The 17,851-nt window shown below is 39.4% G+C and overlaps 1 protein-coding gene across 2 annotated transcripts in view; it reads left to right on the top strand.

Moving 5' to 3' along the window:
• Nucleotides 1-17,851, top strand: part of LOC130907841 (plexin-A1-like) — a 599,840-nt gene that overhangs the window by 373,838 nt on the left and 208,151 nt on the right. For both annotated transcript variants that reach the window (XM_057823323.1, XM_057823332.1), the window contains exon 9: nucleotides 9,224-9,338. In XM_057823323.1, the coding sequence (XP_057679306.1) occupies nucleotides 9,224-9,338 (115 nt within the window). The remainder of the gene's footprint in view (nucleotides 1-9,223; nucleotides 9,339-17,851) is intronic.

Here is a 17,851-nt window from a genome sequence, read left to right as displayed (position 1 = left end):
ACATAAAACCATGGTCCATGCAGCATTTTAATGTTTCTTTATGAGAGCAATAAAACTATAAAACTCAAATGACATTATCTCCCGTTTTACTTGGTCGATTGACTTCAGGTAAAAACGGGCATGAACCTCAACTTTCCCACTGTCAAAAGAGACCAACCAGCGTCATGTTGGTGACGGAATTACAGCGCGACAAGGCCTCAAAGATGATTTGCTTAATTTTGTCGCCGCCGACACGTTCGTTGTGAAAGGGTAAATGATTCTGATTAGAGTTGTCCGATAATGACGTTTTAATCAAAAACCAATTTCCCAATATTGTCCAACTCCAAACATGCCATACCGATTTCAAACCGATACCTATATATGCGGTTGTGTATTTAAAATATTTTAATTTTTCAATCATTTATTCTTTATTTGATTTTTGCACTATGACTGCAAATGGTCTGCAGACATAACAATTCCCAAGTATCTTAGTTTAGAGACATATCATGGTCAATAAGCATAACTGCTGTACTAAGCTGTGGCCAGCCTTTGTACAAAGGCAAAAGGCTTCTGTATTCACTTTGAAGGCAACATGCAAATTGGCCCAAAACTGTCAAAGAAAAACCAATGTCGATGTTTTCCAATATCATTTTAATATACTTTTATCGACAATATTATTGGCTACCTGATACTATCGGACAGCTCTCGATCTGTTGATTCTGCTTGTTCAGATTTGCGATGGCCGAAGCTCAATTGTAGGAGATTGCGTTTTGGAACCAGACAAATATATATAATGTAGTTACACAAGCATTGAATATTTCCAGCTTGCCATCGCTCCAATTTCCAATAAGTGTGACCTGGCGTAATTAAACTGGGGTTTGAGACTATCGTACTTGCAGCTTTTGGACTTCACCGTGACAAGATGCAATAATATCTTATAATGAGTCTCAGTTCCCTGCTGAGAAGCTTCTCATTTGCTTCGCATAGCTGAAGAGCTAAGAGCTAAATACCCCATTTCACGAATGCTTTTCTTCCAGATTTGACAATGTAACGTTTGAATAAATATAATTGATTCCATGTCTTTTGTAAGGACTGCTTTTTAAAGTTATGAGCTGAGCAAAATTGCCACTTTGACCTCGACCAAAGAATTCAAGTTTTGGTTTGCCAGGTTTTTACAGGATTACATCTGTACATTGTGTGCGTTGAAATGTTTAGGACTGGCAGTGTGCCACTAGCGTGACACATTTAAAGGGAATTGAAAAGGTGCTGCTTATTGTTTGCAAAGGGGGTGGCCAGTGCTCATGCCAACAGTAGCAAAAAATAGATAAATAAATGCCCTCTTCAAATTCCGAATGAATCTGTGTCAGATCTGTGTTGCACTTGCAAATAGAGGGACAAACATACAGTGGGGCAAATAAGTATTTAGTCAACCACTAATTGTGCAAGTTCTCCCACTTGAAAATATTAGAGAGGCCTGTAATTGTCAACATGGGTAAACCTCAACCATGAGAGACAGAATGTGGGAAAAAAAAGAAAACAGAAAATCATATTGTTTGATTTTTAAAGAATTTATTTGCAAATCATGGTGGAAAATAAGTATTTGGTCTATACTAAAAGTTCATCTCAATACTTTGTTATGTACCCTTTGTTGGCAATAACGAAGGCCAAACGTTTCTGTAACTCTTAATAAGCTTTTCACACACTGTTGCTGGTATTTTGGCCCATTCCTCCATGCAGATCTCCTCTAGAGCAGTGATATTTTGGGGCTGTCGTTGGGCAACACGGACTTTCAACTCCCTCCTCACCCCGTGGGGTCAAAATGATAACAAGAACGGTGAGCAAAAATCCCAGAACCACACGGAGGGACCTAGTGAATGACCTACAGAGAGCTGGGACCACAGTAACAAAGGCTACTATCAGTAACACAATGTGCCGCCAGGGACTCAAATCCTGCACAGCCAGACGTGTCCCCCTGCTGAAGAAAGTACACATCCAGGCCCGTCTGCGGTCTGCTAGAGACCATTTGGATGATCCAAAAGAGGACTGGGAGAATGTGTTATGGCCAACACAATGAGTTGGTAGGGCTCTTACTAGAGAGAATTACCTCCCACCCAGGGGAGAACACAGAGCTACAATATCCTCAGAAAAGGGCTTAGCATCGCTATCTCACCAAAAAGATGCATGGGATCTCTTCATCATTGATGATAAAATACAAGGAAGGATGAAGTCTATTGTTGTTCTGTTTTTTTTTTTTTTTTTCTTCCCAAAAAAAATGTTCATTGAATCAAAGTTATTTCAAGCATGAAATCATTCTTTTGTGGCCCTAAATATCATACTAATATGACAAGTGACTATTCTTCACCAAAATTATGGAACACTTATGGAAGAGTGTAGGGTCCAGTAACTTGTGCATCTAAGGGTTAATTATATTATAGCCATATTATTTGTAATTATTTTATTTTACAGCCGCTTTAGATGAAGATCTTGCACTGGATCTCATTAGATTGTACAGGTGAAGCTCTATCTGTAGGAAATAAGGCAAACTTATCAAACAATTACATCAATGGAAAGTTTTCCTGATATATGCAGTATGTGGAACTTGTCAAATAGGAGCTCACAAACAATGACCGATAGGTATAATGTGATCAACCTGCGTCTAATGTTCTTGTTTAAATAGGATATCAATATTGCTATCGAAAGGGAATGGGAGGCCTACTGTGTTATATCATTCAATTATTATTTATAACACTTATCTTGAAACCAGTTTAAGGTAGGAATTACATCCTCATGACTCTGTTCATATATAGCTGCTCATCCAATTCCAAATATTTGTAATATTGATTCTCTTCCAGGAAAATGAGCTCAGACAAGATGAAAATGTGTTTGACTTGACTCTGGAGTTAGGCCTTGTTAAATAGTGGGCGAGCATTGGGGGGGGGGGGGTTATTGACTCAAGTGCAGCAGTACACTTATCCAGGCCAGTTGTCCAAAGCATTGACAGCTTCACTGTAAGACTCCAATATTCAGGTGACCCAGAGGAACACTGCTATGCCAATGCAGCTGACATGTTGTGCATCTAAGTGTGTCCTATTATGTGTATTTGTGTCCCTTGCACCCAAGTGCCACACACGGTGTGAACACGAATACACACACTGATTCGAGGAGAAATCAATATACCCCGGGGTTAATAGTGAGGAACTTCTGACTCACCAACTCTACTAACAAACATCAGAATGTTAGCATAACCTCAGTGCACCTCTCACCCACCCAATGGTAATCCCCTACCATTGATTGTGTACCTCATGCAGCACTCAAATCAAGCCTCACGAGCTTATCACATCATGTGATTGCCCTCCTAGTGCTGCAGTTTCTCTTCAATTGACATCATCAGTCCTCCAAAATCAGGATAATTCATCATTGTTATTATGATGGATTGGTATTTTATTTTAGTCAATGAACATTTAAACATTATTGTTTAGTACAAATGTATCATAATTGTATTCACATTATGACTAAATAGGAACTCAGAGGAACTGCTATCAATAGTGTGTAGTAGTCGCAGTAATAGAATATTACCGTATTTGCCCGAATATAAGACGGTGTTTTTTTTGCATTGAAATAAGACTGAAAAAGTGGGAGTCGTCTTATATTTGGGGTCTAGACATTATACCCATTCACGACGCTAAATGGCGCCAGATATCATTGAAGTGAATGCTGAACTTGAGGAGTAATGTTTTGTCATGAGAGATATACGCTACTCTCAAGTTTAACCAGTTTGCATTATTTTATTGCAGTGTTTTTCCTTTTTCAGATTTGTTTCAAGAGTACAGTTACAGTTAGACCTCACTTTGATGGTTAAGGCAGTTTTATCTTTGTTTTTTTATCACAATAGATTGGTTTATTTACATTTCAAAAACCAGAAGCCATTCATTTACGAATGTGATTGCACTTTAGTTTAACATCAGTACTTCTCAAATAGTGGGGCGCGCCCCCCTGCGCATGTGAACTCGGGGAACATGCTTTTTTTTTTTCTTTTTTTTTTTGCCGTACTAGAATAAAGTGTACTTGCACATCCACTCAGTGGGTGGCGCTCTCATTTTCAAAGTGCGCGCAGTATGTTTGAAGTAAGCATGCGCACACAGAGGTGAGATATGAAGAGCTGTGCGCCGTTTTCGAAAGCCATTTTCCGGCCGGACTCACGCAGCGGCCCACTGTCCTCTCATCTTCTCCGGTTCTCACGTGTCCGCTTGAGCAGTGCCATTTTCGGCTTCGGATCGTCACGACGACCGCCCTCACCTACGGTTCTCCCTCGGCCGTCGGGAATGCGCTTTTTTTCGGGCCATTTGCCTTTAATACAGTGGTAGATGAGGAAAGACCACTGTTTACTGTGTCTAAAAATGATTATAGCTGACAGCCGGAAGCCAAATCATTTAAGATGGCACTTAAAGACATTAGACCCCAATCTCATTGATAAGCCGCTTGGTTGTTTTTCAGCGAAAACGTGCCGAATATTGCCAACAATCGTCCAGCTTTGTCAGTGTTATATAAGTAAACCAGTGAGCACTGTTAGCATGCTTAGTGCAAAATAACCCAACACCATCGCAAACTGGAGGTAATACTGTGAGGAGCGAGCAGCGAAAATAAAAACTGTCCTGCTGTCCAAAGACACTTTTTTTTTTCTATTCAGTTTTGTTTTTTCGGTCAGTTTTTTGTTTTTTGGCTGTAAATGCACAGACAATTGACTTCAAGTTCCTGGATTGAATCAACTGAATAAACTACTGAATTATGAACTAATCTACTGGATCAAATCAACATAACGAGCACATTGCCACGATCGACAATGAACTATTGGGAAAATGAACAATCAGAGGGGATGGCTACTATTTTAAAAAAAAAAAAAAAACACTACGAAATCTGAATGTTAAAAATTGATATTCAGTATTTTCTGCGTCCTATATGGTATACTGGGGACGGGTTTCAATAAGCTTCGGCTTATCCCGTCAGCCCTTTTCTTTTCGGGTTGAATTAATTGTAAACGCATTTGTCATGCCTGAACGGAAAATAAATAAATAAAATTATTATCATTATTATGTTCCGATTTGTATTTATAATTTATTTGTTTTGATTGGGTATTTGTCATTGTACCTGCAGTATTTTTTTAAAGATTTAGAGTAGGTTTTTGGGCTGTGGAACAAATTCATCGAATTATAATGCATTGTTATGGGAAAATCCCAATCGAAATTCGACCATTTCGACTGACAAACCACTGTACTGGTATGTCTAGTTTGAATGTTTTTGAAACTTCGACTTTTAAAAACCACAGTAAATGTACCATCAAACTAGTAATCGGCTCATACCTAATCCAGGATGTTCCTTGCCTCTAACCCGAAGTCAGTTGTGATGTCTTTCAAGCACACCCTCTACCTTGAAAGGATAGGTGGTATAGATAATGGAAGTTTTATGAAGTGATTAATGTGATTCTATATGGCACTGAGCTAGAAACATTCTCAACCAACGAATATTTTGCCATCATTACAATTTGGTTTCAGCTCACAAAGCACAAAAATCAGTTTATAATTACAATTTACTGCACAAACCTAATTGTTTTGCACATATACAGTAATATTTGTTTTACATTGTCAGTTATTGGCCATTTTGTTTTCAACAACAAATCAATTTCTCAATATGTTTATATACACTTTCCTACTTGATTTTGTGAGAAAGAAAGACAACAGGCATAAAGGAGCTTATCTTGGGCTGCCAGCTTATTGCACTTAAAGCCTCCAAGAATGGAGCATAAGGAGAGAAGAGTGGATTCCTCTGGTTTTTCTCACTCTGTGATGTTTTCATCCTCCGCTCGGGTCTTGCTGACAGCCTGGATAAAGTCCTAATGCACAAGACCACAGTTACACTTGTCATTTCAATGTCATCACTACTATATTCAAACATCTAATACACATTCACCATTAAATGTTTTTTTCTGTCCAATATTTGACCTAGCCAAACATTTAATGTAGCAAAAAAATTAAATGAAAATAAATACAACTTTTGAGCAGAAAACAAAATGTGAGCAGAAACTGGCTGGGGGAGTGTTGTGATCTATTTAGTGAGTCTTGCCCCTTATTCCCATTTAAACTGAAGCACTAATTAGTAGTATATTTTTCATAGGCTTATTGCCAATGTTGGTCCCTCACGAGTCTGTGGCTGTTCCATCATTCTCTGTGTTTAATTTATGTCATGGGATATGTTGGCATACCTGTCAAGTTGTACGGTTTCGGCGTAATTTGTATAAGTGAGCACTGATTTTTAAATATGTACGCCGTACATTCAAAATCTGTACGTTTTACGTGCATTACCTTTTTTTTTTTCTCCGTTCGGATTTTGTCACCATTTCGGCAACGAGACAGTGTGTGTTACTATGCGCTACTACGTTGGTTGAATGACGCGAGAAAAGTCAGAGACACGGCGAGAGAAGAGTGTTTGTTGTGACGCTGTAGCAAACGCGATGCTAGGCTAGGTTGCTCCAATATTTCCTGACTGTAGCCGACAGCCTCCAATCCACGCCTAGATATCGCATGCATATAGAACTACATGCGAAATGACAGACTCGGCGGCGTTAGTAAACAGCTGTCATTTTAGAGCAGTAGACTTCTCAGAAAGGCTCTGTTGTAGTGAACCTTCCTAGCGAACCTAAGTAACTTTTTATCTAAAATACTCCTAAATCGGCTAAATCTTGATTTGAATGTATCTTTAAATGATGAAACAGCTTTAAAATTTCACATGTTGAAAGTAGACAGAAGGGAACTAATGCAAAAACTGGAGCAATTGTAACAACTTTAACATTTGATTCACAACATTAAATTACTTCCAAACATAGCAAAGGTTACTATGTTTTTTTGTTTTTTGTTTTTTTTAAATGGGGAAAAAAAAAAAAACATGTTACACCAGTTACTTTGCCAAGTAACTAATTACTCTTACATTCAGGTAAATGAGTTACTAACTCAATTACTTTTTGGGAAAGGTCATTTGAAACTGTAATTAATTACTTTTTAAAAGTAAGATTAACAACACTGGTTGTAAAGATGAAGTCTGTAGAATGAAAACTGCCGAAAGCTTAGAATTTATTCTGCCAATTTGTTGCCGGGCACAATTTGCCTGCAGCTATTGCTGATCAATTCTCAGAATTAACAAAAGAAATGTTCCCTGACTCAAAGATTGCATCGGTAAGTTAATTTTATCAATTGACCTGTTTAATTTATAATTGGACACACTTACGAACTACCTTGAAGTGAAATTGTATTGCGAGCTGAAGTGCCATGAAGTGCAGCCATCAAAAGTCATAATAGAAATCGCCAAAAGTGCTACATACAATTATAACAAAAGTCACTGTTAAATTTTAGTAATCATGATGTACTGTAGCTGAAGATATTGATTGTTCTTTGATTGCACCTGGTTATATGTTACAATATTACCAACAAATTAATATTGTTTTAGAAATTGAGTTTTATTTTTGTTTCATATTGCACGCTATATAGAACGTTGTAAGATTCGTCACCAATTTGTAAGGGCATACGTCACTATTTGTAAAGTCTGAGTTATACTCCTGCGTTGCGGTGACGGCGCAGCGACTACGGCGTCATTCGACATTCGATAGTTCTGCGGTGAGGGAACGCGTTGCTCTGTAATTCACCGCCAAGCCACTAGAGGGGTGTGCTGTTATGTTTGTACGGTTTTGGGGCATGTTTGTTGACTTCCGCTAGTCTAGTTTAACGGAGAAAAAATAAACAATGCAAGATGGAACTCTTGAAAGTAAATATTCTGCTCATTAACACTGAATAAATATTGAACATACAAATGTTGAGGGACAGGCGATGCAGAAGACTGTTTTGAGGCGGTCTGGCCGACTTTTGATGCCGCACAGAGAGTTTTAGACTCGGGTGGAGAGAGCTAGCTGTGGCGGCTAGCTTCAAACTGGCGTCGAGCACTGCGTTCAAGGTCTGCAAAGCCCTCCAGCCCGATTTGTTTGCCGTGTCCTACAACCAGCCAGTGGGAAGCCATAGCAGATTTCTGGCGTCTATGGAACTTCCCAAACTGCATTGGGAGCCTTGATTTTAACGTTATCATAAAAAGCACCGAGGCACTCTCAATCAGTGATGATGTATCGTGTGAACTGTCTGTTATTGAAAATTAAAGATCAAAACAACTCTTTTGACACCAAATCTGTGGTTTATTCTTTATATACTTGAAGTGTGACACGTAAATAAGTCACAGACTCACAGCAAACATATGTACACAATAAATGATAAAGTGCACCAACCAAAAATATGACATAAAGTGATAAAAAGTTGGCAGTTTTTGGCCGACTAGGTCACCAAAAATACAACATAAAGTGATAAAAAGTTGGCAGTTTTTGGCCAACTGGGTCACCGCTTCGTGTGGCCACTCGATTCCGAACACACACGTCTCGGTGGTTCTTCCATTTTTTTTTTTTTTTTCCAATCGCCGACCTTGCCATTTGGCAATCACAATAATATCTTGACGAGACTTGCTCTTCGATGATACTCCCCTCGGCTTGGTCCATTTTTTGCGTGTAGAAAATAATGTTTTATTCTATTCTACAATGGCGGTGATTTCGCGCTGAACCGGAAACAACAGTCTGAGTGGACCAATCACAGTCCGTTTCTGCCACGTCATACGCGTCTACGCGACGCAAAGGTTGGAAAATTCGAGAGGAGCGCGTCAGGCGCAGGGTCGTAACTCGGGTCTTCCTTGACGGCGCAGGTCTGACGCGGAAGTATAACTCGGCCTTAAGATTGCCAATGGCCTCGGGTTGACAGGTATGCTACTATATTCAAACATCTGATGCACAGTCACCATTAAATGTTTTGTTTTTTCTTCTCTCCAATATTTGACCTAGACAAACACGTCAGCGATTTTTAATGTAGCAAAAACTATTAAAAATAATAAATACAACTTTTGAGTGGAAAACACAAAATGTGAGCAGAAACGGGCTGGGGGAGTGTTGTGATCTATTTGGTGAGTTTTGCCCTTTATTCCCATTTAAACTGAAGCACTAATTAGTAGTATATTTTTCATAGGCTTATTGCCAATGTTGGTCCCTCACTAGTCTGTGGCTGTTCCATCATTCTCTGTGTTTAATCTATCTCATGGGATATGTTGGTGTCGTCTACGATTCACATTTCTTTATTCCATCATGCTTGACCACATTATTTCTCTCTTGCAGGTGTCTTTCCTGCGTGGATGGAAAATTCCCTTGTCACTGGTGCAAATATCGCCACATGTGCACGCAGGATGCCAGTGACTGCTCCTTCCAGGAGGGACGTGTCAACACTTCACAGGTAGGTGGCGTGAACTAGCACAATTGATCTAAGTTTATTTGTCTGCATTTTTGGTACTAGTCCCAGATACAGGTTAGTAGTCCCAGATACAAGTCACTGATATAATTGGTGTGTCATGTCCACACAGATACCAGTCACTTTAGTTTCGATTTTGTGCACATTACCAGTCAGTTCCTTTTTTTAATTTGAAGGAATTCGGCCCCCCGGCCAATCCGCCGGAACAGCGACAGCCGAACCAAATGGCGTCCCGCTGGTGCTGCTCCAGCAAGTCGGCTGGGAGGGGCCAAAATCCCGCGCGTTCACTCCGGTGTTAACCCTTTGTACTGACTCCATTTTGAACAGTTTAAGGAAGGCTCACCGAAAACAGCTTGGCTATTTATTCGTCGACAATGTTCAAAAACAAGGCAAAAACAGACGACAGGGAAGCAATGTTAAATCCAAGGTCCGCAAAACAACAGATACATCGGAATGTCCCCTAGAAGTGACTGTTGTTATCTAATTGTTCAGTCTTTTGAAAGCTGCGGTGGAGTGGCCCGGGCCGCAGGCGTGCCCGGGTGTTCTCTTGGGATCGTCCTTCTGTGGCAGGTTTGGGCGGTCAAGTTCGTGCGTCATCTTTCGTGGCCGGGGCGTGGTTGCCACGCCAGCTGAAGCATGTCTTGACGTCCAAGGCTCTATCAGTCGCACTATCAATTTTGTTGCCTCGGTAGGGCAAGAGTGCCCTGACCCACCGAAGAGCCGTTGATGTCTTTTCCTTCGTTTTATCAGGCGAGGGCTGATAAGGTGATTCACTTTACTGTCTCAAAGGACATGGAGTGAAGTCTGCCTAAACTATGTTTAAATGCTTTACTATAATGTGTTAGACTAATGCAAACAATTACAGTGGCGCAAATAAGTATTTAGTCAACCACTAATTGTGCAAGTTTTCCCACTTGAAAATATTAGAGAGGCCTGTAATTGTCAACATGGGTAAACATCAACCATGAGAGACAGAATGTGGAAAAAAAACAGAAAATCACATTGTCTGAATTTTTAAATAATTTATTTGCAAATCATGGCGGAAAATAAGTATTTAGTCAATACCAAAAGTTCATCTCAATACTTTGTTTTGTACCCTTTTTTGGTAATAACGGAGGCCAAAGGTTTTCTGTAACTCTTCACAAGCTTTTCACACACTGTTGCTGGTATTTTGGCCCTTTCCTCCATGCAGATCTCCTCTAGAGCAGTGATGTTTTGGGGCTGTCGTTGGGCAACATGGACTTTGAACTCCCTCCACAGATTTCCTATGGGGTTGAGAGCTGGAGACTGGCTAGGCCACTCTAGGACCTTGAAATGCTTCTTACGAAGCCACTGCTTTGTTGCGCTGGCTGTGTGTTCGGGATCATTGTCATGCTGAAAGACCCAGCCACGTCTCATCTTCAATGCCCTTGCTGATGAAAGGAGATTTTCACTAAAAATCTCTCGATACATGGCCCCATTCATTCTTTCCTTTACAAAGATCAGTCGTCCTGATCCCTTTGCAGAAAAACAGCCCCAAAGCATGATGTTTCCACCCCCATGCTTCACAGTGGGTATGGTGTTCTTTGGATGCAATTCAGTATTCTTTCCCCTCCTAACATGAGAACCTGTGTTTCTCCCAAAAAGTTCTATTTTGGTTTCATCTGACCATAACACATTTCCCCAGTCCTCTTCTGGATCATCCAAATGCTCTCTAGCTAACCGCAGACGGCCCTGGATGTATACTTTCTTCAGCAGGGGGACACGTCTGGCAGTGCAGCATTTGAGTCCCTGGCGGCGCATTGAGTTACTGATAGTAGCCTTTGTTACTGTGGTCCCAGCTCTCTGTAGGTCATTCACTAGGTCCCCCCGGGTGGTTCTGGGATTTTTGCTCACCGTTCTTGTTATCATTTTGACACCAAAGGAGCCCCAGATCAAGGGAGATGATCAGTGATCTTGTATGTCTTCCAATTTCTAATAATTGCCCCCACAGTTGATTTGTTTACACCAAGTGTTTTACCTATTGCAGATTCTGTCTTCCAATCCTGGTGCTGGTCTACAATTTTGTCTCTGGTGTCCTTCGACAGCTCTTTGGTCTTGGCCATAGTGGAGTTTGGAGTTTGATTGACTGTGACAGGTGTCTTTTTTACCGATAATGAGTTAAAACAGGTGCCATTAATACAGGTAACGAGTGGAGCCTCGTTAGACCTCGTTAAAAGAAGTTAGACCTCTTTGACAGCCAGAAATCTTGCATGTTTGTATGTGACCAAATACTTCTTTTTCCTTCTAATTTGGAAATAAATTCTTTGAAAATCAAACAATGTGATTTTCTGTTTTTTACCACATTCTCTCTCTCATGGTTGAGGTTTACCCATGTTGACAATGACAGACCTCTCTAATCTTTTCAAGTAGGCGAACTTGCACAATTGGTGGTTTACTAAATACTTATTTGCCCCCTGTATAGACCCTACCCACCGACGTCACAAAACCACGTGCTCGCTGTGTCGTTCCGCCCACTTGTCCGTCATTTTGTCTCTGTATTAGCATTGTTTTCAATTGATCGAGGAATTTAAAATGCATTTCATGGAAGACCCGGTGCTTTCTGATGCCGTAAACTCACTGGATGTGTTGCATAAAAGGCGTTATGTGGAAAAACTTCGTTCTATACAGTCGCCAGATCCATATTTGATGCCCAAATCGATGTTTTTCGACCCACTGTCTTCGCCCTGTCTGCCTGACATCTGCTACGCAGATATTTACAATTATCTTGTCCACACTAAATCAGCCTATTCTCACGAAAATATGAAAAACTTCAAGAGCTTGGAGGCTTATAAATACTTCGTTGCTGGTTGGGTGAAACAGGTCCTCGTCCACGAAAATTCGGCAGGAATCTATCTTGTGCTTGGAAAGGTGAGTTACGAAATTTTCAATTCAAAATGTTTTGTTATTGCTAACATCCACTGTCAAGTCTAATGTATTTCATGTCGTTTGTCAATGGAGTTAAGGCTTTTAATGTTTATATGGTTTAGCGATAGCACTCTCACTACATACATACGTGTATGTTGTCGGCGATTAGCCTAGCAATGATCTTAATTGTGGTTATTTGTCAGCCCCGTAGACGAGGCCAGTTTCTTTCACTTGGTACCAGCTAAATATTATTCAAAAAATAACGATGGTGGAAGAAAGGGAAGTCACAAACATCTTGAATTTGAAACTATGTCGTACTACGTCGTATGTTGTCGGCGATTAGCCTCGCAATGATCTTAATTGTGGTTATTTGTCAGCCCAAAACCCTCTAAGTATATCTTAAATGCATCTTACCGGATATAAAATGACTACTACATAGTCTGTGGTGATTTCTTGGTGCCCAGTTTTCACGTCGAATTGCAGCCGTCCATTTCGCTCTCCTCTTTGGATCCCTCGGAATACGGTATAACTTCAAGTCTCTCCTTCCATCTTCTCTGTTAGTGCAACCAACAGCCACACACGCCTTCACCATTTTGATTATTAATGTTAAGGAGCAGAAAAACACGCCGTAAATAGGAGAAATGTACTTAGCCGTAACAGGTTAACACTATGTTTTGACGGACAAGTGGGCGGTACCATTCAGGAGAGCGGAGTTGTGACGTCACGTGGGTAGGGACTATATGGTGTGTGCGAGAAAGTTAACTATTCCCTTCAAATTAGATTGAGTGAATAGGATGTATCCTGAGCTTTAATTGGTCCTGTATTTTTCTAGCAATGTTCACAAAGCCTTGTGGCAAGGACATTTTCTTTTATGGCTGTTTTTATTTAACATTAAATATAGAAAATTTGCGCTTCAACGTTTGGTAGTCTGTACAGAAGGATGTATGCTTTAAGGTTGCATTTTATGCAAGCATTTCCATTTACTTTACCGCCTGTCCACTTGATTAAATTCCTGATTTTCTTGGATTTGCTATTGATGCGACCTTTTCTTTACTGCCTGATTGGACAGGTGATTGAAGGGATATATGTAATGCCTGTTGATTGCTTTGATATAAAGGTAAATATCACCATGGCTACCCAAGCCGCTTAATTTGACACACCATTGGTTTCGACATGCTCGAAATACGACAATTTATGACAGCGCCGCAGTTTCTTTGTTTTCCCGCAAGACAGACACACAGCGGATTTTCTTGTGAGAAAAATCAGCAAGGGTTCAAAGAAGGTTAGTGCAGGTGGTGAAAAAAAGGTGGTGCTTGCCGTTGAAATGAAGATGGAAATGATAGAAAAAATATGCGCGTGGGGTGCGCGTCTGTGAACTGGCTCAACAATACGGCCGTACCATGTCTGGGATCTCGGCCGTCCTCTTCCGACCTCTGTTCGCTAATCTTTATAAATTAAGGTGACAATTATTATTATGGTAACATCGCCAAAGAAATCACCAGCTTCGTCAGGTTTTATTTCAGAACTTGTGCAACACAACACGCCTACTGTCCGCTGCAGTTGACGCCAACTACAAGAAAACATGAAAAGAGAAAGTCAAATCTCTACCACTCCTCTCTTAATCTGACGCCTTACACGGTGCGTTCAGGTACAGCACACAAAACACATCTGCCAAATTAGAACCTGATTTGTTACATTATTACAGGGAATATTATTATACTGCTTTACTATTCCGATTTTTATTTATAATTTATTTGTTTTGCTCTGTGTAATTGCTATTTGCAATTGTACCAGCAGCATTTATTAAGGATTTAGTGTAGGTTTTCGGGCTGTGGAATTAATTAACGGAATTATAATGTATTCTTAATGGAAAATCCTGTTCAACATACGACCATTTCGACTTACAAACAGGGTCCTGGAACTAATTAACTTCATATTTAGAGGTACCACTGTACATGGGTCTGTTTAGATTCCGTCTCCATTCAAAGGATGTCACAATTCTGCGTGAAAACGATGTATTATCCATGCTAGGCCCTAGGAGGCAGTGCAACCTTCTCAGCCCGGAAGACAACATACCCGCCTACTCGAAGCAATGGCGTCCATGTGTTTTTTTCTTGTCTTCAAAAGGCACAAAACGCGAACATAAAATATTTTTAAATTAAAAAAATTATAACAACAGCAAATTAAGCCCGATGTTGCACCATCTTTACAGTTTTGAATGTTTAGTAGCAGCGAGTGCGCATCCCCAATGGTTCTTACCGCAGGTCTTAATGCACAATTCCGATTTTTTGTCATGTTTTTTTGGCGCACCTGTTCAGACTGCCTTTGTCCATTGAGCCCGTTTAAGTATCACGCATGCGCACTAATTCGTAGTCCGAGATGCTCTGACCAAACTGACCCGCATGCGCAGTAGCATCAAAACAAATGCTGGCTTAACGTCATTCTAGGGTGATCATATTTTGATTTCCAAAAAGAGGACACAAATAACACACATAAATAACCCTCGTTTAGTATTATATTCAAATTTTATATGGATTAATAGCATGCACCCACTGTCAGTCATAGGCGGAGTTTGATTTTTGGGGCAGGTGGGGCACAACATGTTGATGACCCCGAAACGCAGTGTCAGCAATAAAATTAACTTACATGAATATTTATAATAATAGTTGACAAAATAGCGTTATTTGTTTCCCGTCATTTTTGAGGGGAATTCTAAATCAGGCTGCTCAGGACAGCTATACTTTTTGCCAAGATCGTCATCCATTTAATATGGTACGCCCGCCGGTGTCAACCCAATGTAGTTACCCTTGTCAAAATTGTATCCTCTGGGCGGAGCCATATGGAGGTAGATTTGTGTCTTTATTTTCAATTAATAAAAGTTGGTTCAATCTAAATGATATTTTCAACCAGAAAAAAGTCACTTCAGTCAAAAAAAAAAAAAAAAAATGTGTTTGAATGCAAAAATAAATTTGAAAGTCAAAAAAAAAAAAAAAAAATGCACGTGAAAGTTATTTTTATTTTTATGTATTTATTTATTTATTTTTGATTGAAGTCAAGTGTTTTTTGATAGAAGCAACTTTTTTGATGTTAATTTGTGTTTGGGCCACATTTTTGTCTTTACTAATCATTCAAAAAATAAGTTACTTCAAAAAAATGGAGATTTTCATAAAAGAAAAATCCCTTTAATCAAAATAAGAATTTCAATCATAGAAAAAGTTTTTGAATATGAAAACATATTTGCGATTGAAAAATTTGCATTTGAACATTTAATTTTTCATCAAAAAAGTTTTCTTAGATTGAAGCAATCATTTTTGTGTTTGGGCCGTATTATGATTAGGACATTTGTGTCTAAATCATTCAATCCCAAAAAAAAGTTGCTTCAATCAAAAAAAAAAAAAAAAAAAAAAAAAAAAATATATATATATATATATATATATATATATCTTTTCATAAAAAAAAAATCCTTTTTTAAAAATATATTTTGTAATATATATATATATATATATATATATATATATATATATATATATATATATATATATACAGTATATACAGTTTTTTGTTTGTTTGTTTGTTTTTTAATTATATGCAAAGCAAATAACCGTCCAAGGTGCTCGAAAAATAATTTTGACCCATCATAATTTTTTTTTTTTTTTTAATTAATTTCATTCATTTTTGTTGCAGTTTTATTGCTTTACAACTTTTAGACATATAGGAAAGTCAATTACATGCAGTGACACTTTTAGGCCACAAGGGGGGGGCCTGGCCCTGGCCCCCCCCCTTAAACTCCGCTTATGCTGTCAGTGCATGACACACACACAGTTTGCCCCGACTCTCGGCCGTGTAAGCAATCTTGAAATATTGCTCATTTGGAGCACAGCAAGAAAACTGAGCATTCACTGGCTTACAACCCCCCACCCATTTTATTATTTGAGCCCGCCTTTTCCCTAAAAGCCACGTTCAAGCTAGGTGCTAACGCTAATGCATGGCTACCGTAGCTCCCTGTCTCTCTCGCTCTTTCCTGAATTTATTGCTCCATGAATCGGATTTGGGAGACCTGACAGTTCAAACCGCAGCCACATTCTGGAAAAATGTGGCTGAAATCGGATATTAACCACATACGAAAGTGTTCTAGATCAGATTTGAAATGGTCCACTTTAATGCAACTTTTCTCGTCCAGACCGTCAAGTTAATGCCTCACTCGAGTCGGAAAAAACACAAAGACATCGGGGATTCGTGCATTAAGACCTGTGGTATGAACCTAGCCAAAGTGACGTGTGCGAGTGCTGACGTCATCAGAGCGAGAGCGTTCCATTCAAATGGTTTGGGAAAAATCCGCGCAATAGAATCATTCCGCTTTGGAGGCCGGAATCAAAAGTTTGCGTATTGCATTCTGTTTTGGCCGTCATCGTGTAAAAGCGAGGCTATTCCGCAACACAATTGTTGTATCTTGGTGTCGCAGCGTCAGCATGTAAACCGCCCCTAAGTGTATCATTCTAATACACATGTGCCCGCAAAATATTACTGTTAAAACTCTTAGTGAAGTGGTTGAAAAAAGCTCTTGTAATATTGAACTCTTTGCATAAAAAGTACAAGCCCAACATTGTTAGCCTATATTAGCTCCCATGATACTTTGCACATATGACAATGCGTGCATACACTATACACAAATTTACCCATACACCATTAGTAGTCAAATGACAAAGGGATTAAAGTCACACCACACTGCTTCTCTCCCCAAAGGCATTTATTGATGTTTCTAAGACTGGCATCAAAATGCACCTATCTATCTGTGCCACAGGAAATTAGTACTTACACTGTGCTATCCTCAAAGATGTGCTTGCCCCCTTAAATATAATTCTTCCCTGTCTCTCCTGGATCTGTAAATATATATAAATTCACAGTGTTGTGACAGCCGATAAAGACCGAAGCACATGAGAGGCGACCAGGCAGAAAATTGCTAGTTGGAGAAACACTCGGGCAGCCCATCAACAACAAATGTGCATAAACACAAACAGCAAGAGAAACAAACACCAGCAGGACAAACAAACACAGAAACAAACAAATTGTCTTTGCTCCACTGATCCCAACATTTAGTTGGTGGATCCGACTGGGCCCGGGGGTTGTTTCCGATGACTAAATTCCCATTGTGGGATATTAGAGCAACAGGAAAATTATATGAACCAAAAAACACCAACAACACTCACACATACTATTTCCAATCTTGGTGGGGATGGGATGCTGGATGGGGCGATACTTCCATCATAGCTCCAATGGCAAATAACAAAATAAATCTCCCGATTTGCATTTTTATCAGTATGGATTCTCCCCAAAGGTTACTGGAAATCAAATGCAGCTTATGCTGAAATCTGCAGGGAAAGAAAAAAAAAAAAAAATTAAATAAAAATCAACATTCAGTGCTGGCCAAAAGTATTGGCACCCCTGCAATTCTGTCAGATAATGCTCAATTTCTCCCAGAAAATGATTGCAATTAAGAATTATTTGGGAGTAATATCTTCATTTATTTTGCTTGCAATGAAAAAACACAAAAGAGAATTAAAAAAAATTAAATCATTATTATTTTACACAAAACCCCAAAGATGGGCCGGACA

This window comes from Corythoichthys intestinalis, chromosome 2 (genome assembly GCF_030265065.1).
Source record: "Corythoichthys intestinalis isolate RoL2023-P3 chromosome 2, ASM3026506v1, whole genome shotgun sequence".
NCBI classification, from domain to species: Eukaryota; Metazoa; Chordata; class Actinopteri; order Syngnathiformes; family Syngnathidae; genus Corythoichthys; species Corythoichthys intestinalis.
The sequence above is the reverse complement of the archived record's forward strand: the minus strand, read 5'-3'. Positions and strand labels throughout refer to the sequence as shown.